This window comes from Ascaphus truei, chromosome 3, assembly GCF_040206685.1.
Source record: "Ascaphus truei isolate aAscTru1 chromosome 3, aAscTru1.hap1, whole genome shotgun sequence".
Taxonomy (NCBI): domain Eukaryota; kingdom Metazoa; phylum Chordata; class Amphibia; order Anura; family Ascaphidae; genus Ascaphus; species Ascaphus truei.
In genome coordinates, this window is record NC_134485.1 from 325,590,998 (window position 1) to 325,616,085 (window position 25,088).

At 49.7% G+C, this 25,088-nt stretch overlaps 1 protein-coding gene across 1 annotated transcript; it reads right to left on the minus strand.

Annotated features, from left to right (window-relative positions):
* Positions 1-1,118: 1,118 nt before the first annotated feature.
* LOC142490743 (extended synaptotagmin-1-like) lies at positions 1,119-24,759 on the minus strand. Its single transcript, XM_075593160.1, has 10 exons — positions 24,739-24,759; positions 16,801-16,872; positions 15,737-15,823; positions 15,451-15,597; positions 13,161-13,354; positions 5,218-5,316; positions 4,067-4,198; positions 2,977-3,082; positions 2,708-2,757; positions 1,119-1,937 (listed from the first exon to the last, which is right to left on the minus strand). Exons 1-10 carry the CDS (start codon positions 24,757-24,759, stop codon positions 1,904-1,906), a joined length of 942 nt encoding a protein of 313 aa, XP_075449275.1. The 3' UTR covers positions 1,119-1,903.
* Between the last annotated feature and the right edge of the window lie 329 nt (positions 24,760-25,088).

The window sequence follows — 25,088 nt, forward strand, 5'->3', positions numbered from 1 at the left end:
CCTGTCTCTCTCTCTCTCCGTCTCCCTCCCTGTCTCCCTCACCCTCTATGTCTTATCTTAACTGCCGTATACCTACATTGAAGTAACCTACCTTTCTTTCTTCCAGATCTGACTCAAGTTTCACGCTGGAGACATCGGAAGACAGGTAGGGAACACCTCCCCTCCAGTATAATACCTTGAGGAACTGCGGATCAGGTAAGATCCCAGACGGGATTGCTGCTTTAGAAATTGTGAAGAGGGGGCATCCTGACACTGGTTAATGGGTTCCGAATCATTCACATCGGTTTTAATTTTATTTTTTTTCGATTAGTGAGGTCATCCGACGCACGCGCACACACGCACGTAACAAGGACTAATGGTAGTAAAGTATAAGTGTACTACAATAAATAAACTGTTATGTAAAAAAAAAAAATGTGTCCCGGTTTTTCATTTTCAAAATCTGGTCACCCTAGCTCTGGTCCCCAGTCCTGCGAGGAGCTTTGCTGCTGGGACCAGCTGGGACCCCAACCCAGGATAAAGATAAACATTGCTGCGAGGCTGGACACAGCCTGCTCCCTGGAACCGTGTTCCTGTTTGCTGTTTGGAGCTGAAACAGATAAGACTTTATTCTTATTATGCTTATTGGTTATCGTTTGTGTAGCATGTTTTGGGCATGACCAGATTAGCTGGCTGTCCTGTTAGTAAGGGCTCAAGAAGTGAGTTAGTGTCCATAACGGGACTAGGCTTTAATTTGCAAGAAAGTAGTTTCTTAAAGGGACAGTTCACCCGTACTTATTTTGGTTGTGGCTAATAAACCACTAGTGTTTAAAGTTTCCCATCGTGTCAAGCGTCTTACTGACCCCGCCGCGAGGCCATCCTGCCACAGTATATATTTATGTGTAGCAATGCCCATGCATACTTAGGTGCGACAGTGTATGTATATGAGTGTTTGTGCGTATGCACATGAACGTACATGCATATGTTTGATAGTGTGTATAGATCAGGTGTGGGCAACTCCAGTCCTCAAGGGCCACCAACAGGTCAGGTTTTCAGGATATCCCGGCTTCAGCATAGTTGGCTCGATCAATGGCGCAGTCTTTCACCTGTGCTGAAGCAGGGATATCCTGTAAACCTGACCTGTTGGTGGCCCTTGAGGACTGAAGTTGCTCACACCTGGTGTAGTTGAATGTCTAAGCAAAATTATTTGCAATAGTTGAAGTATACACGTGAACTTGTCAACACGTGTGTGTGCGTGTGTGTGCGTGTGTGTGCGTGTGCGTGTGCGTGTGTATAAAGCAGTGCTGGAGGCTGTGGCTGAACATCACACACTGATAAAGCGCTACGGTGTGAAACATAGGATTACATCATCATGTCACGTGACACTGGCTCTACCCTGCAGCTGCGTGGACGGCACTAGACATGCAAGCGGCTGCAAATTTAAATAAACCAAAGATCACAAGCTGTACTTGTCCACAGTGGGACCACTGGCAGCAGCTCAAACCTTTGCCCAGCTCTGCTGCCTCTTGGTGACTGTTCTATACACACACGTGTACGTATAAATATGCATATATATGCCTCTGTACATGCAGGTGTATATATATGTGTGTGTGGTGTAGAAATCAGTACTAGGGGCAGCACTGAGTGGCTTTGCCTGGACATTTTGCCCCCGTCCACTGCAACCTTTCTGGGAGATTAACCACTTTGCTGCCAGGAGTGCCACCAATCTGGCAGCAAAGGGGTCAAAACATGTTACAGCAGAGGCAAGCAGGTCCCAGATATGTCTCCACTCGGCTCTTTATTAACCGTTTCTCTGCTAGAGACGACTGCTTCACACCATCCCTGGTTAGGATCCTGGGTCCAGCAGGTAGCATTGCTGGGAGGCGGAGAGCTCGCCCACACACGGTTACATCCCTGGGAAAGGCCATTACATGCTGGTCTTCTCATCCTTCAGATTGTACCTGTCAGAAAACCAATGTGAGAGAAAGCGGCGCGGTCACAAGAGGTACATGGCTTTTCCAGGCATTCATTGCAAGCTGAAGAAGTAGCGCAGGTAAAACGCGGGAACAGCAGTCAAATTCCAGTGTCAGCTACTTGTGAGCCTAGGGAAGTGTCCTTATCTCATTGTGCTCCAAACACCAACATTAGAGTGTAAGCTCATCAGGTGAGGTACGCATTGTGCCTGTGAAATGAGATGTACACGCTGTGTGCATTGTCAGCACAGAATAAGAAAAGTATTATGCCATCAAAAGCAAAGCTATCTACTACTAAAACATGGACGTGTTAGAGGCTTCAAATGCAAACCTTACATTATATATTTGAACTGATACAATGACGGGGATGTCACCCTCTTGTAAAATAGGCAACACCTTGTTTTCCCCAATCCTAGCTGGCATTAGACTCTTCATTGCCACTGGGGTCTGTAACACACTATGTCTATCTCTGCTTTCCCTTTACCTAAGGGGATAAATAGGAAGTACTGAACATCATGACTGCAGATGAAGGTACATCAATATTTAGTTTATGTGCTAGGCTGATTATTTCTCAGTGTGAGAGCGTATCTGTGCCGGGGCAGCTGTGTGAATGTGTGCGTGCTTAGCAGTGTTCACGTTTATGGCCGGGTAACCGTGTCTGTGCCAGTGGATGGCTATCCGCTTGTGCATGTGGGCACGTGACTGTGAGTAACTGCGTGTGCGCAGAGAGACACAAGCACAGGTGCTACAAAACTCACCACTGAGTCAGTCCAACTGACAGATCCACCTGGGAAAGATCAATGTGAACCTGAAAGAGAGAGGGAGACCCAAGTCATCAGCATGACAGAGGAACAGTATGTCCCAGGGAGGGTAACGGGGTGGCAGAGAGAAGCCACATTATTGTATGTTACATGTTCAGTGCGAGAGAGAGAGATCGGTTATATGTTGTGCATATGACAATTCAGCATGAAGTTAGCGGGTCCGTGCAGTGGATAGGTGTAGAAATTGAGAAGGGGCTGCGCCACACCTTTCCAAGCAGCTCCCGTTCCCTTGATATAAAGGACACACTGTTTTTCACTGAGATATCCATCTTCCTTTTTGCTGCTTCCTCCAATGGCAGATCCCACTCAAATCTGCAGGGACAATAACCCGGTGTACTGTATATTGTACACATTCCCCGTCATCCATGGGATGTACCGCAGCTTTGGGATCATTGCCAAGTCATGTGCACCAACCTGTGACTAAAACACTGCGGCCCATATTTACCAACGGGTTGGCAGCCGTCTTCCGGTGCTGGGCGGTGTCCTATGGAATCGCTTTCGTAAATATGGGCCCAACACCGAGATGAGCTAAGCCGTGATGCAGCGTACCACACCCCGATCTGGCATTAACTTCCACTCAAGTCAATGGCAGTTAATGACAGATTGGGAGCGAGGTCCCGCATTGCGGCTTAGTGAATTCTAGCTTAGGTGCCTTATTGCCTTGGCCAGATCACTGAAGGAGTGGTTCAGTGAGAAATTGTGACGCGCTTTGAGTCCCATTGGAAGAAAAGCGCTATATGACATCAAGTTATTATCATTACAGGTAGTCCTCGCTTTACTACGTTACGTTTTCCGACGGTTGCTAATGCAATCAAAAACTGCATTATTCGCCGCAAATGTCACGGATCCGATGGAAATCGCCAACGGTTACAATTGGTTCCGCTTCCCTACAATCCGTTATCCGACAGGGATTTTTCGGGACGCATTGTGTCCGATAAGCGAGGACTCACTGTATTATCTCTATGATCTAGAAGTGTCCGCTTTGTATGGGGCCTTGATTAAAAGTTGATGAATCTCAAGGCTCTCCACGTTGGGTGCCTGGAGATTCACCCACATTTGTCTACAGGTAGCGCTCTTGTCTTCTGCGGAGCACCTGTAACCTTTTCCTATGACTTTTGGCATTGATAATGTTTTTTGGTGTGCAGTACCATACCTTGAGTAATAGTACAGGTTCGTTATTCTATAGTGTTGTATCAGACTGACAGGCAGGACAGAGCCCCCTCAGTATGGCACAGAGTGATGTGGGTAAGGTTGGACATTTCATTCGATGCGTGTTAGGAGCAGTGTGGGACTCACTTCTCATTGAACTCCGGGTTGCTGGTCCGCTTCTTCACAGCGGTTTTCCTTTTGGTCCACCGGTTTTTGTCCGGCAGTAAAATCAGAGACACGTAGGGGTCAGGAGGCTCCCCGGAGGAGAGGCACAGTTTACTGACAGGAGAGAAAGCAAAGGAAAAGCTAGTTATGCAGAAAACATAGGGCGTTTTAATGAATATATCTGACGTTTTTTAAACCTCGTCGACATGTGTGTGCCTGTGTTTACAATATGTACATGTGTGTTAGCATGCATGTATGTTTGTGTGAACGCCTGTGTCTACGTGTCATTTGGTCGTAGAGGCACCTTTTAATGGGCTAATACAAACATTTCACGCATGCAGACTGGCACTTCACACTGTGTAAATTGTGGATTTCTGTGTATTAAGTTAGTACAGTGACAGTGACCCAGCAATGCCAGCGTTTATACTGTATGTTTTTGCACATGAGAAAATGAAATCTAATTTCCCGGGAAACCGGCTTACAAAGTGGCACTATTGCAAAATAGTCAACTCCAAATGCCGTCGACAGCCCATTTTTAAGGTGCGATCCAACAGACCAAATAGCACCGCAATATAATAATGGCACTGATACATTCAATGGGTCTGGAGGAGAGATGTCTTTTATAATAAATACATTAAATCAAGGAAAAACAAGCATCAAATCTTACATATTTAACCCATTAATGTTTCACCCATTAAATATTTACTGCTCACTGTAGGGATAGTTTGACTTTATCTTTAAGGAAAAACGGATTTATTTACCCAAGACTGTTTATATATCGCTTGCTATACAGTATAAATAGCTCTTCTTTCACATGAGCTAATACTGTAATTGGACATTTTCTATACTTCAAATTCTAAGTGCAAACCAGTGTGATGGTGGTGTAATAAAACAGAAAAGGCAAAAACATTTGGTATTTATATCCATTTTTCTCCCGCGCAGGCTGAACACACCCACACGTATATATGTATATTAAACTAAACAACTTACATTTTATTTGCCAAATATACAACAAATATGTAGCCCTCTAACTGAATAACCCACGTTTTACTTTACCATAGGAGACTGATATCAAAGGCTTCAGTATGTTGTGAGTGCAATGTGCTGTATGTACACATCTGTATGTAAGTTACCTGCAGCTGTGTATCACGGCCACAAGCTTGCCCTCCTTTGCAGGGTAATACAGGGTCAGACGCAACTGTCCAAGCGGTGAGTCAGTCATCTGCAAATCACTGCGGGAGGAGAGGGCAAACATCTGTACACCCAAAGAAACTTTGAAAAAAACAGGCAGCACTTCCATAAAGAAGGTCCCTGTTATCCCACATCTCCTCATCACATGGTCCCTGTTATCCCACATCTCCTCATCACATGGTCCCTGTTATCCCACATCTCCTCATCACATTGTCCCTGTTATCCCACATCTCCTCATCACATGGTCCCTGTTATCCCACATCTCATCACATGGTTCCTGTTATCCCACATCTCCTCATCACATGGTCCCTGTGATCCCACATCTCCTCATCACATGGTCCCTGTAATCCCACATCTCCTCGTCACATGGTCCCTGTTATCCCACATCTCCTCATCACATGGTCCCTGTGATCCCACATCTCCTCATCACATGGTCCCTGTTATCCCACATCTCCACATCACATGGTCCCTGTGATCCCACATCTCCTCATCACATGGTCCCTGTGATCCCACATCTCCTCATCACATGGCCCCTGTTATCCCACATCTCCTCGTCACATGGCCCCTGTTATCCCACATCTCATCACATGGTCCCTGTTATCCCACATCTCATCACATGGCCCCTGTTATCCCACATCTCCTCGTCACATGGTCCCTGTTATCCCACATCTCATCACATGGTCCCTGTTATCCCACATCTCATCACATGGCCCCTGTTATCCCACATCTCATCACATGGTCCCTGATATCCCACATCTCCTCGTCACATGGTCCCTGTTATCCCACATCTCCTCATCACATGGTCCCTCTGATCCCACATCTCCTCATCACATGGCCCCTGTTATCCCACATCTCCTCATCACATGGTCGCTGTTATCCCACATCTCCTCATCACATGGTCCCTGTGATCCCACATACCCTCATCACATGGTCCCTGTGATCCCACATCTCCTCATCACATGGTCCCTGTTATCCCACATCTCATCACATGGTCCCTGTTATCCCACATCTCATCACATGGTCCCTGTTATCCCACATCTCTTCATCACATGGCCCCTGTTATCCCACATCTCCTCATCACATAGTCGCTGTTATCCCACATCTCCTCATCACATGGCCCCTGTTATCCCACATCTCCTCATCACATGGTCGCTGTTATCCCACATCTCCTCATCACATGGTCCCTGTGATCCCACATACCCTCATCACATGGTCCCTGTGATCCCACATCTCCTCATCACATGGTCCCTGTTATCCCACATCTCATCACATGGTCCCTGTTATCCCACATCTCCTCATCACATGGTCCCTGTGATCCCACATACCCTCATCACATGGTCCCTGTTATCCCACATCTCATCACATGGACCCTGTTATCCCACATCTCCTCATCACATGGTCCCTGTGATCCCACATACCCTCATCACATGGTCCCTGTGATCCCACATCTCCTCATCACATGGTCCCTGTTATCCCACATCTCATCACATGGTCCCTGTTATCCCACATCTCCTCATCACATGGCCCCTGTTATCCCACATCTCCTCATCACATAGTCGCTGTTATCCCACATCTCCTCATCACATGGTCCCTGTTATCCCACATCTCATCACATGGACCCTGTTATCCCACATCTCCTCATCACATGGTCCCTGTTATCCCACATCTCATCACATGGCCCCTGTTATCCCACATCTCCTCATCACATGGCCCCTGTTATCCCACATCTCCTCTTCACATGGTCCCTGTTATCCCACATCTCATCACATGGCCCCTGTTATCCCACATCTCTTCATCACATGGCCCCTGTTATCCCACATCTCCTCATCACATGGTCCCTGTTATCCCACATCTCATCACATGGCCCCTGTTATCCCACATCTCTTCATCACATGGCCCCTGTTATCCCATATCTCCTCATCACATGTTCCCTGTTATCCCACATCTCATCACATGGTCCCTGTTATCCCACATCTCCTCATCAAATGGTCCCTGTTATCCCACATCTCCTCATTAGGAGGAGGGAGAGAATATTTGTAGCTGCAGAGTAAGCGTCTGTCTGCAGAGTTTGTTTGTAGCTGCATTTTCTGCCTATCGTGTGTGTCTGCTGCAGAGTTTGTGTGTGTATGTGGCTGCTGCAGAGTTTGTGTGTGTGTCTGTCTGCAAAGTTTGTGTGTATGTGTGTTTGCTGCAGTTTGTGTGTGTCTGCTGCAGAGTTTGTGTGTATAGCTGCAGAATTTGTGTGTGTGTGTGTGTGTAGCTGCAGAGTTTGTGTGTGTGGCTGCGCTTATAGTGCTGTCGCCACGACACGACGGATACGGTGACGTCACGCTGCGGTCGCTGGAAAAATCCAATTGACTTGACTTCCAGTGATCGCGACCAAGCCGTCGTGATGCTTCTACTATAAGCGCATGTGACGGCAGCAATACATTTGTTTTGCCGCAATGTCGAGTCAGCGGCACTATAAGCGCGGCGTGTGTGTGTGTATGTGTAGCTGCAGAGTGTCTGTAGCTGCAGAGTTCCTGTGCGTATGTGTAGCTACAGAGTTTGTTTGTAGCTGCATTTTCTGTCTATCGTGTGTGTGTCTGCTGCAGAGTTTGTGTATGTGTGTGTGTCTGCTGCAGAGTTTGTGTGTGTGTGTCTGCTGCAGAGTTTGTGTGTGTGTAGCTGCAGAATTTGCTGCAGAATTTGTGTGTGTGTGTGTGTGTGTAGCTGCAGAATTTGTGTGTGTGTGTGTAGCTGCAGAGTTTGTGTGTGTAGCTGCAGAGTTTGTGTGTAGCTGCAGAGTTTGTGTGTGTAGCTGCAGAGTTTGTGTGTGTGTGTAGCTGCAATTTATGTGTGTGTGTGTGTAGCTGCAGAGTTTGTGTGTGTAGCTGCAGTTTGTTTGTGTGCCTGTGTGTGTAGCTGAAGAGTTTGTTTGTGTGCGTGCATGCGTGTAGCTGCAGAGTTTGTGTGTGTGTGTAGAGCGAAAAAGTGTGTGGTGCTGCTGTGTTGTAATGTGTGTGTAGCAGCAGAGTTTGGATGTAGCTACAGATTTTGTGTAGCAGCAGTTTGTGTGTTTGGAGCTGGTGTGTTTGTGTGGAGCTGCAGTGTGCTGTGTGTGTGCAGCTGTTTGTGTGTAGAGCTGCAGTGTGTTGTGTGTGTGTGTGTGTAGCTGGTGTGTGTAGAGCTGGTGTGTGTGTCTGTGTGTGCGGATATAGATAGCTGCAGTGTAAGAGTATATAGAGGTTCTTTAATGTATTTACCATTTTATTTTAATAAAAAAATCTATATAACTATACAAAAGTGTCAATGGAGAAAGAGTGGCTCAGTGAGTAAAGACACTGACTGGCACTGAGAGTTTGAAGCAGGGGAGCCTGGTTCAATTCCCGGTGTCGGCTCCTTGTGACCTTGGGCAAGTCACTTTATCTCCCTGTGCCTCAGGCACCAAAAAATAGATTGTAAGCTCCACGGGGCAGGGACCTGTGCCTGCAAAATGTCTCTGTAAAGCGCTGCGTAAAACTAGCAGCGTTATACAAGAACATGCTATTATTATTATTAAAGAAAAAAGCCTACATTCAGCCTATAATAGTAATAATCCCCTCAGAACAGGGCATTAGTGGCCAATAATGCCCTGGCTGGGTTAAAGTCCCTCGGCTTCACTTCAGGCCTTCAACTCTTCCAGCCAGGGCATTATTGGCCAGTAATGCCCTGTTCTGAGGGGATTATTACTTAATAAAACATAATAAGACAGACAATGAATTGCATTAACATACAATGATGAACCTTACTACCTAGACATTAACACAAACAGATACAGTATAGAAACATTCAGTTATGATTTTATCTTCTGTGTCATGGAACAAGAATCACATCTCTGTTTCACCCCCCCCCCCCTTTCCTTTGCAGCTTCTGCTTGTCAGGTTCTCATTCCAGCTGCATGTATTTTGCTCTGTACACACACAGTGCCTGTGTGTTAGACACAGTGTTGCGATCCCTGTCTCTGCATTATGCCAGTGAATTGCTACAGCATCCTCAGCCTTTCTATCAGAATGGGCTAGTCTGCTTTCTCCCCCTCTGCCTTGCTGACAGATGGTCTGTTACCCAGAATACACTGGCAATTCCTTTTCACATTCAACACTGGCTGAGTGAGTACGTTTCTGTTTGCTCTCTACTGGCAAGGCCTCATCCTTTTCACCTGCTCTTAACTACAAAGCATCCATAAAGAAGCACTCTCCCAACACAACATTACACCCACAAGTGCCTGTATTTACTGCTGCTTTTCTAATAAAGTGAAGAAAATATAACAGGGCTTGGTGTGCGTTGAAAAGAGGGCTGAGTTGAACCTATCTGGGCTATTTATACCAACATGACTCTGGCCTCAGAATATTCTGAATTGGGAGACGCCTGGGGCTCCCTTTCCTCATTTCTTCTATATCCTCCCCCCTTTCCTCTACCTCCTCCCTATTTCTATTGCAGTGTATTGTTCTTTCCTTCATGTTTCTGCCACCAACTGACTTCTAGGCTTTGGGGACATATAATTTACTGACTGGCAGAGTCTGAGAGGCTCCTACCCAAAACAGTATGAGATTAGATTTATGATATTTTAAATTACATATTGTGTGTGTACAGTTCCATTAAATAGCTATGTCAGCCCACCTATGTCTGGAATGAATGACCTTATTGTTTTATACCCTTGGTTGGTCTTTGTGTTATGGCTCAGAACTGGGTGAGATGGAAGTCTGATCTTCTATAAGTAATCATCTCCAAAGAACAGTTATTATTATGATAGGCTAAATACATATTTTTCTTGTGTATTTTTCAATAAGAACACCGACCTGTCCGGTATCTCCCCCTCACCCCCTTGGATAAGGAGCCAGAGGATAGGAGGGGACGGTATGCGAGAGACCTGCGAGTCGCTGGTGAGTGTGACTAGAATTTGACATTTGGTGAGGTGCCAACATTTCTAAGCATTACTGGGCAATTAAAGCCCAGAATTTTAACCTTTTTAACCTTTTATACAGGTTACAACTGGAAACACGGTTTTGAAATCAGGAGTTCAGAAATGCTCCAATCTCAACATATAAAAATCTACACATCTTAATATATAAAATCGAAAGGTTAGTGCTATCTGCGGTGAATCTGATTGGTCCTCAGCCTCTGGCCAATCAGATTGGTGGGTCTGACGTCACCCAACTGCCACTCTCTTCCCCCTCGGCCACACACACACACACACACCTCTCTCCCCCTCCCGGCGCTCATCTCCCTCTCCCTCCCGGTGCTCCGCTCATCTCTCCCTCCGTCCCGGTGCTCCGCTCATCTCTCCCTCCGTCCCGGTGCTCCGCTCATCTCTCCCTCCCTCCCGGCGCTCCGCTCATCTCTCCCTCCCTCCCGGCGCTCCGCTCATCTCTCCCTCCCGTTGCTCCGCTCATCTCTCCCTCCCGGCGCTCCGCTCATCTCTCCCTCCCGGCGCTCCGCTCATCTCTCCCTCCCGGCGCTCATCTCTCCCTCCCGGCGCTCATCTCTCCCTCCCGGCGCTCATCTCTCCCTCCCGGCGCTCCGCTCATCTCTCCCTCCCGGCACTCCGCTCATCTCTCCCTCCCGGCGCTCCGCTTATCTCTCCCTCCCAGCTCTCCGCTCATCTCTCCCTCCCGGCGCTCCGCTCATCTCTCCCTCTCTCCCTCCCTGCGCCCCACTCACCTCTCCCTCCCTGCCGGTGCCCCGCTCACCTCTCCCTCCCGGCGCTCCGCTCACCTCTCCCTCCCGGCGCTCCGTTCATCTCCCTCCCGGGCGGGGGAACAGGCATTGGCCAGGCAGGATGCAGCTGCCTCGCGGCACCTAAGATGGCGGTGCCCGAAGGGACCCCCTTCCTCCCTCGCGGCGCCGAGTGAGAAGATGGCAGCGCCCGGAAGTAGAGGTAGGTGTCGCGTGTGTGTCGCTCTCCCACTCTCCCACTTCCCCCCACCTCCCAGAGCACGCTCTCTACGGCTCAACATCCCCGAGGAGCAGGAGGAGGGCGAAAGGGAGTTAATACCTCCTTTGTGCCACCGGGAGTCGGCGGAGGCCACGAGGGGGGAGACAACCATTGGCAGGTGAGGAAATGCAGGGGGAGGAATCCATGCCTTTGACGCCCCCCCCTGCCTTTCACGTCCCCCCCTGCCTTTCACGCCCCCCCCTGCCTTTCACGCCCCCCCTGCCTTTCACGCCCTCCCCCTGCCTTTCACGCCCTCCCCCTGCCTTTCACACCCCCCCCTGCCTTTCACGCCCCCCCCTGCCTTTCACGCCCCCCCTGCCTTTCACGCCCCCCCTGCCTTTCACGTCCCCCCCTGCCTTTCACGCCCCCCCTGCCTTTCACGCCCCCCCTGCCTTTCACACCCCCCTGCCTTTCACGCCCCCTCCCCTGCCTTTCACGCCCCCCCTGCCTTTCACGCTCCCCCTGCCTTTCACGCCCCCCGTGCCTTTCACGCCCCCCCCCCCTGCCTTTCACGCCCCCCCCTGCCTTTCACGCCCCCCCTGCCTTTCACGCCCCCCCCTGCCTTTCACGCCCCCCCTCCCCTGCCTTTCATGCCACCCTCTTTTGACAAAGTCTCTAAACGAGACGAAACGCGTCAAGAAGTACCTTGTAGCCGTTTTAGTCCTGTGCTGTCATGCACTCATTAAACATGGACTTTTAGATTAACAGCGTGTGGACTCCCTGTTTCATATCCTGACGGCAGCTGTGCACCGCCTGATTACCCGCTTTCTACTGTTATACCTATGTGGGCTGGAGCACGCATCAGCATACCCGGTTCAGAGTACCTTCAATTTATCCAGTGATCGGAAGGCGACGTGTCAAGATTGTGAGTACCTACCCTTCGTTCTCTCCCCGCAGTGGGACTGCTCTGTATGTGTGATTTTGGGACAGTGAGGGCAGTGGCAGGGGATTGCGGTGTGTGTTGCCGGTCATAGTCTCCTGGCTGGAGACACGGCACCGCCGTTTATATCTATCCCCCTTACCACTCAAACACCCCTTCCAGCAGGAAGATCTGTTATCACACAGAGCACACATAACACTTATTTTTGCTTACTACTCTATATGGTTGGACTCTGAAGGGGAACTGTTTATTGTATTGATTATCCAGTGGATTTCGTCTGGAGTCTGTGTAGTGATTATTTGTGCACAATTCTAGCAGCATCAGTCATACCATGAAGCAATTCTGGGACACTTTGCATTTCATGCCACCCTCCCCTGCCTTTCACGCCCCCCTCCCTGCCTTCGGGTAATGCCGGGTATATCAGCTAGTATTTATATATAAATCAAGAGAATTGAGATATCGCACAAGCAATAAAACATCTGGTAACACCCCTATCTGCTCATCACGTCCTCTCTTATCCCCCATCTGCTCATCACGTGCCCTCTCTTATCCCCCATATGGTCACCACGTGCCCTCTCTTATCCCCCTATCTGTTCATAACGTCCTCTCTTATCCCCCATCTGCTCATCACGTGCCCTCTCTTATCCCCCATATGGTCATCATGTGCCCTCTTATCCCCTATCTGCTCATCACGTGCCCTCTCTTATCCCCCTACCTGCTCACCACGTGCCCTCTCTTATCCCCCTATCTGCTCATCACGTGTCCTCTATTATCCACCTATCTGCTCATCACATGCCCTCTCTTATCCCCCTATCTGCTTATCACGTCCTCTCTTATCCGCCATCTGCTCCTCACGTCCTCTCTTATCCCCCTATCTGCTCATCATGTCCTCTCTTGTCCCCCAAATTGTCATCACGTCCTCTCTTATCCCCCCATCTGCTTATCACATGTCCTCTCATTCCCCATCTACTCATCACGGTCTCTCTTATCCAGTCTCCTGTCCTCTCATATCACCCACCTTCCAGTCTCCCTATGTCCCATATGGCTCTCACCTGTCTGAGTTGGGCAGCCGGTTGCGAAGGTCATATGTGGATGGGTTGACAGGGAAAAGGTCCCCCAACGCAGGCAGGAAGGGGTCTGAGCCCGAATTTTTCAGAGGGCTGGGGGGTCTCGGTTGGAGGGAAGAAGATACAGAGACGAGGCCAAGAGTGTGGAGCTCAGGGCTGACATTCGGAGAGGCCAAGATCTGAGGGACAGAGGAACGGGATCAGGCAAGGAGATGGGGGATGAAACTACTTAAGTAGCAGAAAGCGTCAATATGCCTCTTACCCCACTAGCATTGTAGGGTTTAATGTTAAAGGAAGAGGGCAGGGAGGATTTGGAGGCATGATTGAGGAAGGGCAGTAAGGAGCCCCAAGAAGGAACAAGGGACGAATGGAGGCCACACTACTCTTGGGAAACCCTAGCTCAGGGTGTGTAAGCATTACCGCTCGTCTCTTAAGAAGGGCAGTGATGTATGTGTGTTTATATACTGAAAATAGAGGAACAACAGAGAGGCATGGGGTTTATATGAGAGATGGGGCAGAGAGGCATGGGGTTTATATGAGAGAAGGGGCAGGGAGGCATGGGGTTTATATGAGAGATGGGGCAGAGAGGCATGGGGTTTATATGAGAGAAGGGGCAGAGAGGCATGGGGTTTATATGAGAGATGGGGCAGAGAGGCATGGGGTTTATATGAGAGAAGGGGCAGAGAGGCATGGGGTTTATATGAGAGAAGGGGCAGAGAGGCATGGGGTTTATATGAGAGAAGGGGCAGAGAGGCATGGGGTTTATATGAGAGAAGGGGCAGAGAGGCATGGGGTTTATATGAGAGAAGGGGCAGAGAGGCATGGGGTTTATATGAGAGAAGGGGCAGAGAGGCATGGGGTTTATATGAGAGAAGGGGCAGAGAGGCATGGGGTTTATATGAGAGAAGGGGCAGAGAGGCATGGGGTTTATATGAGAGAAGGGGCAGAGAGGCATGGGGTTTATATGAGATAAGGGGCAGAGAGGCATGGGGTTTATATGAGAAGGGGCAGAGAGGCATGGGGTTTATATGAGAGAAGGGGCAGAGAGGCATGGGGTTTATATGAGAGAAGGGGCAGAGGGGCATGGGGTTTATATGAGATAAGGGGCAGAGAGGCACAGGGTTTATATGAGAGAAGGGGCAGAGAGGCATGGGGTTTATATGTGAGAAGGGGCAGAGAGGTATGGCGTTTATATGAGAGAAGGGGCAGAGAGGCATGGGGTTTATATGAGAGAAGTGGCAGAGATGAATGAGGTTTATATGAGAGAAGGGGCAGAGAGGCATGGGGTTTATATGTGAGAAGGGGCAGAGAGGTATGGCGTTTATATGAGAGAAGGGGCAGAGAGGCATGGGGTTTATATGAGAGAAGTGGCAGAGATGAATGAGGTTTATATGAGATAAGGGGCAGAGAGGCATGGGGTTTATATGAGAGAAGGGGCAGGGAGGCATGGGGTTTATATGAGATAAGGGGCAGAGATGAATGAGGTTTATATGAGAGAAGGGGCAGAGAGGCATGGGGTTTATATGAGAGAAGGGGCAGAGAGGCATGGGGTTTATATGAGAGAAGGGGCAGAGAGGCATGGAGTTTATATGAGAGAAGAGGCAGAGAGGCATGGAGTTTATATGAGAGAAGGGGCAGAGAGGCATGGGGTTTATATGAGAGAAGGGGCAGAGAGGCATGGGGTTTATATAAGAGAAGGGGCAGAGAGGCGTGGGGTTTATATGAGAGATGGGGCAGGGGCTGAGAGGCATGGCGTTTAGTGTATATGAGAGAAGGGACAGAGAGGCATGGTGTTTATATGAGAGAAGGAGCAGAGAGACATGGGGTTTATATGAGATAAGGGGCAGAGATGAATGGGGTTTATATGAGAGAAGGGGCAGAGAGGCATGGGGTTTATATGAGAGACGGGGCAGAGAGGCATGGGGATAATATGAGATAAGGGGCAGAGAGGCATGGGGTTTATATGAGAGAAGGGGCAGGGGCTGAGAGGCATGGCGTTTAGTGTATATGAGAGAAGGGACAGAGAGGCATGGTGTTTATATGAGAGAAGGAGCAGAGAGACATGGGGTTTATATGAGATAAGGGGCAGAGATGAATGGGGTTTATATGAGAGAAGGGGCAGAGAGGCATGGGGTTTATATGAGAGACGGGGCAGAGAGGCATGGGGATAATATGAGATAAGGGGCAGAGAGGCATGGGGTTTATATGAGAGAAGGGGCAATGGAGCATGAGGATATCTAAGTAAATAATTAAATGGTGGTTGTGAGTCACTCACCCTCATCTGGGCTCTTAGCATAACCTGGCTTTGGGGTCCAGACGAACTCAGAGGGAACCAGCCATCGAGGGTCAGTGATTCCGCGGTCAGGAGGTCCCAGAGGGGGATCGTAAGAGACCCCAGAGGGTTCTGACTCTCATCTCGAAGCTAAAAATGAAGAGAGATGCAGAAACAAACAGGTAGAGAGCGGTAGCAAGAGAAGAGATGGAAAGATGACAGACCCCAGATCTAGGGGTGCACATGAGGACTAAAGAGACAAGAGGACTGTTTCAGCTCCCACACTTACCTGGAGCTGCAGTGTCTCGCTGTTGGGGTTCTTGATGAAGAATGAAAAGCTTTCATCCCACTCAGGAGAGTTGCTCTTTGTAGTGATCTGTGAACAAAACGCAGAGAAACCTGTTTAACATTCAGACTAAACTCTTTTGGCATCATTTAGGAAAGGGGTTTATGCACTAAAGGAGGGAGAAATGTTTAAAAAGAAATACCTTCTTTCTTTATAACGCATGTGAAATGGTGACTAGGGAATAAAAAAAAGTAGTGGTGCTTCTGCCTGGTAAATAAAGACGTAGTATTGTTACAGTGATCCATAATGAGATACTTTAGTAGTATTGTAGTATTGTTACAGTGATCCATAATGAGATACTTTAGTAGTATTGTAGTATTGTTACAGTGATCCATAATGAGATACTTTAGCCACATCCTCTTGATGCGTGGAGGTGAGACACATAACAGCACAGCTATAACTCCACGATCGAGAGCAACACCTCAATCTGCAAAAGGTCACTGAGCAATGTCAGAGGACAGAATAGGTACACTACCGACACACTTAATCACACTGCGGCCAGATCCGCAAGCCGGGAGATTTCCCGGCTTGCTAGTGGCCGCCCCTCGGCGTGCCGCGCGTCATAGACGCACGGTCACGCGTCTTCGGGAGCGTGCGCCCCCTGTACGCGCGTCCAGGGGCTCCCCGAGGGAGCCCTGGTGTCCCGCGATCGCGGGACAGCGGCAGGGGGTTCCGGGGGACCCGGCGGACCCGGCAGCGGTAGGGAGAGCGCCCCGATCGGAGGGCGCTCTTCCGCTGCTTTGGCGCGCGCCCGTCACTCTCGGGCGCGCGCCAGGCTACTGCTGCGGCCAAGAACGGGCAAATGCTCGAATAAACTTGGCCGCAGCAGTAGCACAGCTAACTCTCTATACAATGGAACCACTATGTTTCCAATAGCCATAGATACGGCAGGGGATACATCAGCAGAACACCGCTATGTCTCCATACAGGAGAGCAGAGCTCTCCACTTCAGGCTCTTACAGCGGTCAGGGACATGTCAGGCAGCAGACCTATTGCCAGGTACCTACCTTGGTCTTGTAAGTGACTTTCCTCCCGGTTATCTCTGCGTTTGCTATTGGATGTTTGTTTCCTTTCCGCTTCTGTATTTTGGGGGGACATTAAAAAAATGTTAAAAAGACACTGAGGAATTAGAGAGAGACACTGAGGAATTAGAGAGAGACACTGAGGAATTAGAGAGAGACGCTGAGGAATTAGAGAGAGACGCTGAGGAATTAGAGACACTGAGGAATTAGAGAGAGACACTGAGGAATTAGAGACACTGAGGAATTAGAGAGAGACACTGAGGAATTAGAGACACTGAGGAATTAGAGAGAGACGCTGAGGAATTAGAGACACTGAGGAATCAGAGAGTTACTGAGCTAGGGAAGAACTCAGGCTGTTAGCCAAATGGCTGGGAAAAGAATCCATGGAACACGCAAGGAGACTCGGGGCAGCAAATGTGAACCACCCCCAAGTAGGTCTTGACCTAGTATGGGAAAGGCTAGAAGAGTGCTACGGCAGCCCCGAAGCAGTCGAAGATTCGCTCTTCAAAAGAGTCGACAGCTTTCCCAGGATCACAACTAAAGACTACTCGAAGTTACGAGAGCTCGGGGACCTGCTGCAAGAGCTGGAGTTTGCAAGAAAAGACCATTCCTTAACAGATCTCAACGTCCTAGACTCAGCTCGCGGAGTGAGACCTATCTTGGAAAAGCTACCCTATAACCTCCAAGAAAGATGGATTTCACAAGGCTCCAAATACAAAAGGGAGAAGCAAGTCGCCTTCCCCCCATTCTCATTCTTCTTGAGCTTCATCCGTGAAGCGGCAAAGACAAGGAATGATCCCAGTTTCATCTTGGGTGCGCGAACCACACACAGTGCAAGCAGCCTGAGGAATGAGAGACCAGTGGCGAGATACGGTAACACTCAAACACCCATCTCGGCCCACGATCCAAACTACTCCCGATCAGTTGGTCGCCGGAGACGAGGAACCAAAGGACCCAAACAGGGAATGTCCCATACACAAGAAGCCACACCCACTTAACAGGTGCTTTGGATTCAGGATGAAGTCCCTAGAGGAACGCAAGAGGTTACTCGGAAAATTCAGAGTTTGCTTCAGGTGCTGCGGTTCCACGACTCACCTAGCCAGAGACTGTAAAGAAGAAATCAAATGTGCAGTGTGCAAAAGTGACAAACACGTAACATCTTTACATCCAGAGGCGCTGACACCCCTCCAACTCAACAACCCATCCTCCGTAGCGGAGCATGGCGGGGAGGAAGGAGAAGGACAGCCAACATGTGTCACGTCTCAGCGCACCAAGGTTTGCGGAAAAGGAAGTGACAAAATGTCCTGCTCCAAAATATGCCTTGTCGCAGTGCACTCCCAGGGACAACCTGAGAAGGCTATTCGGATGTATGCAATCCTCGACGATCAAAGCAACAGATCATTGGCGAAGACGGAGTTAACTTATTCAACTCACAGGACAATGCCTCACCCTACACCCTCAGAACCTGTGCAGGGTCAACTGAGACAACAGGGAGAAGAGCAATCGGTTATGTCATACGTTCAGTGGATAACAGAGTGAAGATAGCTCTCCAAACACTCATCGAGTGCAACCACATGGCCACAAAAAGGGACGAGATTCCCACACCAGACATGGCACGCCATCACCCGCACCTCAGAGGAATAGCCAACTACATCCCGCCGGTAGAACAAGGTGCCAAGATCTTGCTGCTGCTCGGTAGTGACATCTTGAGGGTACATAAAGTCCGTAAACAGCGTAACGGACCTGTAGACGGACGTTCACAGAGGTACACAATTAGGAGGCTTTATAATGTGAAATTATAATAGGCTTTATTGTGCCTGTTCCTTTTCATCAGGAAATTATCCAAACACAGGGGGGGGGGTAACAAAGCTTCTATTCACTTGGGAGTATTTCTAGTGAAATCCTATGCAATTAGTTCACATCTCCATTAGTTAAGCATGTCTCGCAGCCCAAAAACATATAGCATGAAAATAAGCAGATATAAGCAATCTCTTAAGAATAAAAGTCTTATCTGTTTCTTGGAGGGAAAATCTTCTCACTTCCTGGTTCAGCTTCAGGTGTAGTAGTTTTCCCTGTGTCTTGAAATCAGCTCTGCTGTGCAGAGCTCAAGACCGGTCAGCTCCAAAGGTCAGCTCTCAGTCAGAGCTAAGGAGTCACTTCCTGTCTCAAAGGCAGGCTTTTGTAAGCAATCTAATCAGGCAGGTGGTGTTTAGTAATTAACTACCATACTGCTAGATTAAAGGCACATTACTTAACAGGGATAAGTCCTCTGTTACAGGACCCCACAACGCACCATACGCCCAAAGACTTGACCTAGGATGGGTGATAGTGGGCAACGCGTGCACTGACAAAGGGCACGGACAAGACTATGTTGACGCCCGCAGAACGGTGATAACAGAATGTGGACACACATCCCTCTCTGAACCATGTTTTGGCCATCTCCTAGTGACTGGAGGGCCAAGTGAAGAGAAGAGACAAGGTCATACCCCTGAGATCGACAAGAACATCCTCACATCAGGGGGATGTGACAATGGCCTAGGATGCTTAGTGGTTAAGACAACCAAGGATAACGAGTCGACTCCACCGAAGGAAGAAAGTAACCTCCCGAAGGTGACCGACAAAAGGATCTCCCAAAAGAAAAGAAACAATCAGACAGTACCCTTGAGAGCAATGACACAGCTGAGACATATAGCCATTCCTCTCCACAGAGTATCAAGCGACAAGGCAGCCAGCTGTCACAGCTGGCATAGCCACAAAAGATTGCGCCCTGCAGGTGAAGCCACAGTGGCAAAAAGACTGTCCTCTCGCATGTTAAAAAAGAGACAGTCGCAGAGACTTTTCACAAAGGGATTTACAAGAACAAAAGAGACTGTTCTTCCTCCTGTCCAAGGAGGAAACAACCTCCTGACGGCAGTCAACAAAGAGACACAAAGGCGTATCACCAAGATACGTGGAGACGTTCTCGTGCAAGAGGAATGCACCAATGATTTAGGGTGCACGGCGTTCCAGACCACAAGGGACGACGACAAGCAAACACCATCGATGGGCGATAGAGGATTCCTGATGTTAACGGTCAAGGAGCTCGTCAAAGACGGACCGGGCAGTTGGGTGAACCCGCTACCATTCCGTTCACCAAGAAGGCGCCTCCCAAACAATGGAGAACATGCCATCTCTAGGTTCACTTTGCACCTCTGCGACCTACAAAGGGAACCGGAGACCAAAAACAACTTTATGGCCTTCATCCAGAAGATATTTCTTACCGCCCACGCAAAGCCAGCACCTCTACTAAAGAAAGGTGAAGAATGCTGGTACCTCCAATCATCTGGGGTCTGCCACCCTCAGGAACCCGATCAAATCCGGGTAGTGTTCAGCCCCAGCGCTCCGCTCCAGGGAGTCTCCCTGAACGACGCCCTCTTGACTGGACTAGATTCGACAACCAGTCTTCCAGGAGTGTCGATCCGCTTCCGCAAGGAGCCAAAAGCCATCTCCTTCTGCCAAACGCCAGGTGTTATAGTGACAGGCTGCCACAACTGGCATACCTACAAGGGGATGCACTCTGTAGTTAAAACTACAGAGACAAAAGGACTGTTCTTCCATAAGTTCAAAAAGAAACAGTGCCAGAGACTTTCACCAAGAGAGACACTGTGGTGCACCCAGCTAACCTGGAGCGGTGCATCCACTTTGCATCCTTTGCCCAAGAACCTTGGCCAAGGGACTTTGAAGCCAGTGATGCCAGCCGGTATCACATTGCTATGTGGACATGGACTTTTGCATTGTTATATTATGTTTGCACTGCACATATGTTCCACATACTTTATTATAGTGGTATCTCCAGATACCAGACGGGGATTGTCATGGAACAGGATTCCATATTTCTCTGTCTCCTTTTGCAGGTTATGGGATTCATATCTCCCTAGTTTAAGCTGCCTGTTATTTCCCCTGTCTCAGCAGCTTGCTGCATGTGAAAAGGCAACATTTTTGATACACATGTTGTTTACTCAGACATGGCCAGTGAGTTGCTATTGCAACCTCAGCCTTTCTCTCAGAATGGGCTAGTCTGCTCTCTCCCCCTCTGCCTTGTTCACAGATGGTCTGTCCCCAGGCTATCCTGTTACCCAGAATTCCCTCACTGCTTCCTTTTACATTTAACACTGGCTGAGTGAGTATGTTTTCTGTTTACTCTCTACTGGCAAGGCCTCATCCTTTTCACCTTTCCCCACTATCAAGCGCACTCACCATAGAGACATTCTCCCACAACACCATCATCCACAAGTGCCTTTGTAAATCCATGCTTTTCTCAATAAAGTGAAGAAAGACAAAGAACTTGTTGTGCTTGTAAAAGGAACGAGTTGAACTTATCTGGGCTATTCATACCACACATGACTCTGGCCTCAGAATATGGGTCAATCTTTTGCACAGAAACTCCCAGTGTCTTCAATAGGAGTTTATCCCCGCCCGTCCCCCCCAAAGAGAACGAAAGAAATTGAATTGATATTCAGAGAACATACTTGGGACTACTCTAATTCCCCTATTTAAACACATTTGGCAAAGCCCTTTGGCACTGCAATAAGCAATGTAAACTTCCACTAAACCCAAGAAAACTAGTATTACATCTAACTGGGCAATTGGGCCCAACAATGATCAGACAGAACAGTGCCACCTAAACACACGAGTTCCCTCTCCTTGTTTTGTAAACAGACTGCATTAGTATTTTCCCTGGAATTCCCTACCATGCACCATCAGACTCTCACCCAGCTTTCAGACATTTAAAAACTCACTGACAACTCACCTTTTCAAGGAACCCTACTCGCCATACCTCTAACATCCAACTCCAGGTGATAGTGCTGAGGTGAGTGTGAAGCAGCCTATTTTGATCTGGTTTAATACCGATTGGCCGGCAAAGCCGGCCAATTCAGTTAAACAGCAATTCTACTTGTTGCCAAGTAGAACAAAGAAAGACCAGTCAAACAAATATATATAGGGAACCAGCAAGTGCACTGTAAAAAGTGCACTTAAAAAAGAAGGGTTAACTCAAAAGAACCCATGTTGGGGGATACCGAGCAGAGCACCCCGCCTAACGCCCACTGGGAGGCAAACTCCGAAACCGTCCCAGCGGACTCGGCGTACGTGAACTCTGCCCGAATACGGGAGTACACCAGTGCCCGGAACACTGCCATGATGTTCGTTGGTACCCCCCTCTCCAAACACTGCTTCCTGGTCTTGTAAATGGCTACTTTAGCCACTGCCAGGAGCAGGTTGACTAGGAGATCCCTAGGCTTATTGTCTCGGGACACTGGGCACCCAAAAATAAAAAGATGAGGGGAAAAACCCAGCCAGAACTGCAGAAGAAGGCTCCTCAAGGTGGATAAGAGGGGCTGCAGTCTGGCGCAGCTCAGATAAATGTGGAATACGAACTCCCGCTCGCCACAGAAGGGACAGGCGGCGGGGGAGTCCGTGAAGTGTGCCAAGTACTCTCCTGTGCTCAGTGCACCATGGAGGACCCTCCAACTCAAATCCCCGGCGGGACGGGGAACCAAAGCTGAATAGAGCTCTCTCCACTGGGGTCTCTCGCCCTCGTTCCCAAGAAATACCCGCCTCCAGATGGTATCTGGTCGGGTGACAAGGGCGAGGTAGTGCACTATATGAAGCACCAGAGAATACAGGACTTTCCTCGGCATGCCGCGAAAACATGCCGGGGACATATCCCCCAACCTGCTGAGGTTGGGGGAGATAGGAGCCCGAGGGGGTTGCCGTGGTTTGGGTTCCACGCAAAGATCCGGAGAGTTGAAGTTGATAGGTTGACAATGCTCTCTGGTCTGCAAAACCCCCTCGATGAAGGTGCGTGAGTCGGGGTGGATTACATCTTTAATCTCCCGGATCAAACGACGAGGGACACGGGCAGTAAGCATACACATACGGGGCGCAAGCACCTCTGCGCTTACCCAGTCTCGCCACTCATAATCCAGGAGATCCCCGACTCTGGTCACTTGCGCCAGGATTAGCTGGCGGCAAATAGAGGGTGAATCCAACATCCGAGCCCCCACTGCCGGATTATACAGCAGGGGCTCGGCGAGGAAATCAACCCCCACCGCCTGTTCCTTCCTGGTCGCGGAGACCAATTTCCAGGCCTTTAATAAGTCCCGGTAGTATGCCGGCAGCTCCGAGACGTTTCTTCCTAAACCCTCGGGCCTGATGATAAACAGTTGCCGGTCATACCTCATACTGCGCAGCTGGCAAAAGAAACTGGTCGCCAGCTGGCACCACTGTGGAGACGGATCCGCGAATAGGTATCTCTGCAGGTATTGGAGGCGGAAAGTGTGTAACTGGGAGCGGACACACACCACTCCCTGTCCACACTCTTCCAAAGGAAGGCACGCAACCCCCACAGAGACCCAATGCTTCCCCATCCAGAGAAAATCCATCAATCTCCTCTGGATCTTGTTGATAAATTCGGGGGGCGGACCCATGGCCATCAGCCGGTGCCAAAGCCGACTGGCCACCAGCTGGTTGATCACCAGGGTTCTTCCCCTAAGGGAAAGCATTCTCGACAGATACACCCATGACCCCAGACGAGCAATGACTCGTTCTTCAAGTTCACTGAAGTTTCCTGGGGCTGGGTCCTCCGCAGCAGACAGGTAGACTCCCAGATATTTGAGAGTATCGCTCCCCCACGAGATATTACGAAACGCGGGGGGCAAAGAGTCCACCTGTAAGGGACCCACCAAAATGCCGGAGCACTTGGACCAGTTGATCCGAGCAGAAGAGGCCGAGGTGTAGACCTCTTGGCACACTTGTGTCCGCTTCAGATCATCTACGTCCTGGGCTACGAGGAGCACGTCATCGGCATAAGCCGACAGGACTACCCGCATGCTGGGCTCCTGCAGCACCAGCCCGGTGAGCCTCCTCCTCAGTAGGCAGAGGAAGGGCTCGATGGCCAGCGCGTATAATTGCCTAGACAGGGGACTCCACTAGAACTCCACAGTCAGCCCGTCTAGCCCCGGCGCTTTCCGTGGGACATGAGATTAAGAGCTTCAGAGAGCTCGGCCAGAGTCAAAGGTAACTCAAGCCACTCTCTTCCACCCTCGCTAACCGTGGGAAGCCCCTCCCATAAGACCCTGCACACATCCGGCTGGATGGACTCCGGAGAGAAAAGATCTACGTAAAACCTCCGGGTTCTGTCCCGGATGCTCTCCGGGTCAGTCAGAGGGGTACCGTCCTCTGCTAGCAAGCAGGTGATATGTTTACGGTTTCCCCTCTTTTTCTCCAGCGCGTAGAAGAGGCACGACCCACGACCCTCCTCCCGAAGGAAGTGGATGCGGGATCGCACATACGCCCCCCGAGCTCTCCGATCTTCCAAGCCCCAGAGAGCGCACTTCCTCTCCACGTACGCACACAGCAGGAATTGGTCTCATGCCACAGACAGCCGCCTCTCGAGATCGAGCACCTCTTCCCTAAGGGTCTCGATCTCAGCATCGCGCCGCCTGCTGGCACCTTTGGTGTGCTCTTGACAAACGAGGCGCAGATTAACCTTGCCCACGTCCCACCACTGCTCTAACGTGGCAAAGTCTGACCTGCAACCTCTCCAGGCCATCCAAAAGTCTCGGACCGACGTCGCAAACCCCTTGTCCTCCAACAACGTATTGTTGAAATGCCAATAGGCGGCCGAGGGCACTGCTGGTATTAGCGCCACCGTCACGGACACACAATTGTGGTCCGAAAACGGCGCTAGCCTAATGGTACTGGACTGAGCTCGCGACAGGCTGTGGCTGGATATGTACAGCCTTTTGATCCGGGACCAGGATATCCGTCCACCTCTAAACACTCTAACATAGGTGAACTCAGTGGATACCCCGGGATGTTGTTCTCGCCAAACGTCTACCAAGGAGTAGCGGGTGATGACCTCCCACAAGGCCGATGCAGAACCTGGGTGTGGCTCCGGACCATTCCGGTCCCTCAGAGCCTCGAGGGTGCAGTTAAAATCACCCCCGAGCACCACGTGTTCGTCCGCGTCGACTGTCTCCAGGTATTCGGAGAATCTGACGAAGAACTGCCTTCTCAGGGGTCCGGTGGCAGGAGCATACACGTTCAAGAAATTAAACGTGTAGTCCTCGTGCCGGACCCTGAGATGCAACAGGCGACCTGGAACAACAGTTTTGGCAAACAGCAGCTCAGGTTGAAAGGATTCAGAGAACAGGATCACCACCCCACAAGATGTCGAAGTGAGGTGGCTGAAAAAGACCTTGCCTCGCCACTCCAGATGCCAGCTGGCTTCA

Excerpts from the sequence above, each read along its gene's own strand:
- LOC142490743 (XM_075593160.1), bottom strand. The coding sequence starts at position 24,759 with ATGGTCCGGAGCCACACCCAG. Across the intron at positions 16,873-24,738 it reads TGGTCCGGAGCCACACCCAG|AAGCGGAAAGGAAACAAACA; the intron begins GTTCTGCATCGG and ends CCCAAAATACAG. Across the intron at positions 4,199-5,217 it reads GCCGTGATACACAGCTGCAG|TAAACTGTGCCTCTCCTCCG; the intron begins GTAACTTACATA and ends CTCTCCTGTCAG.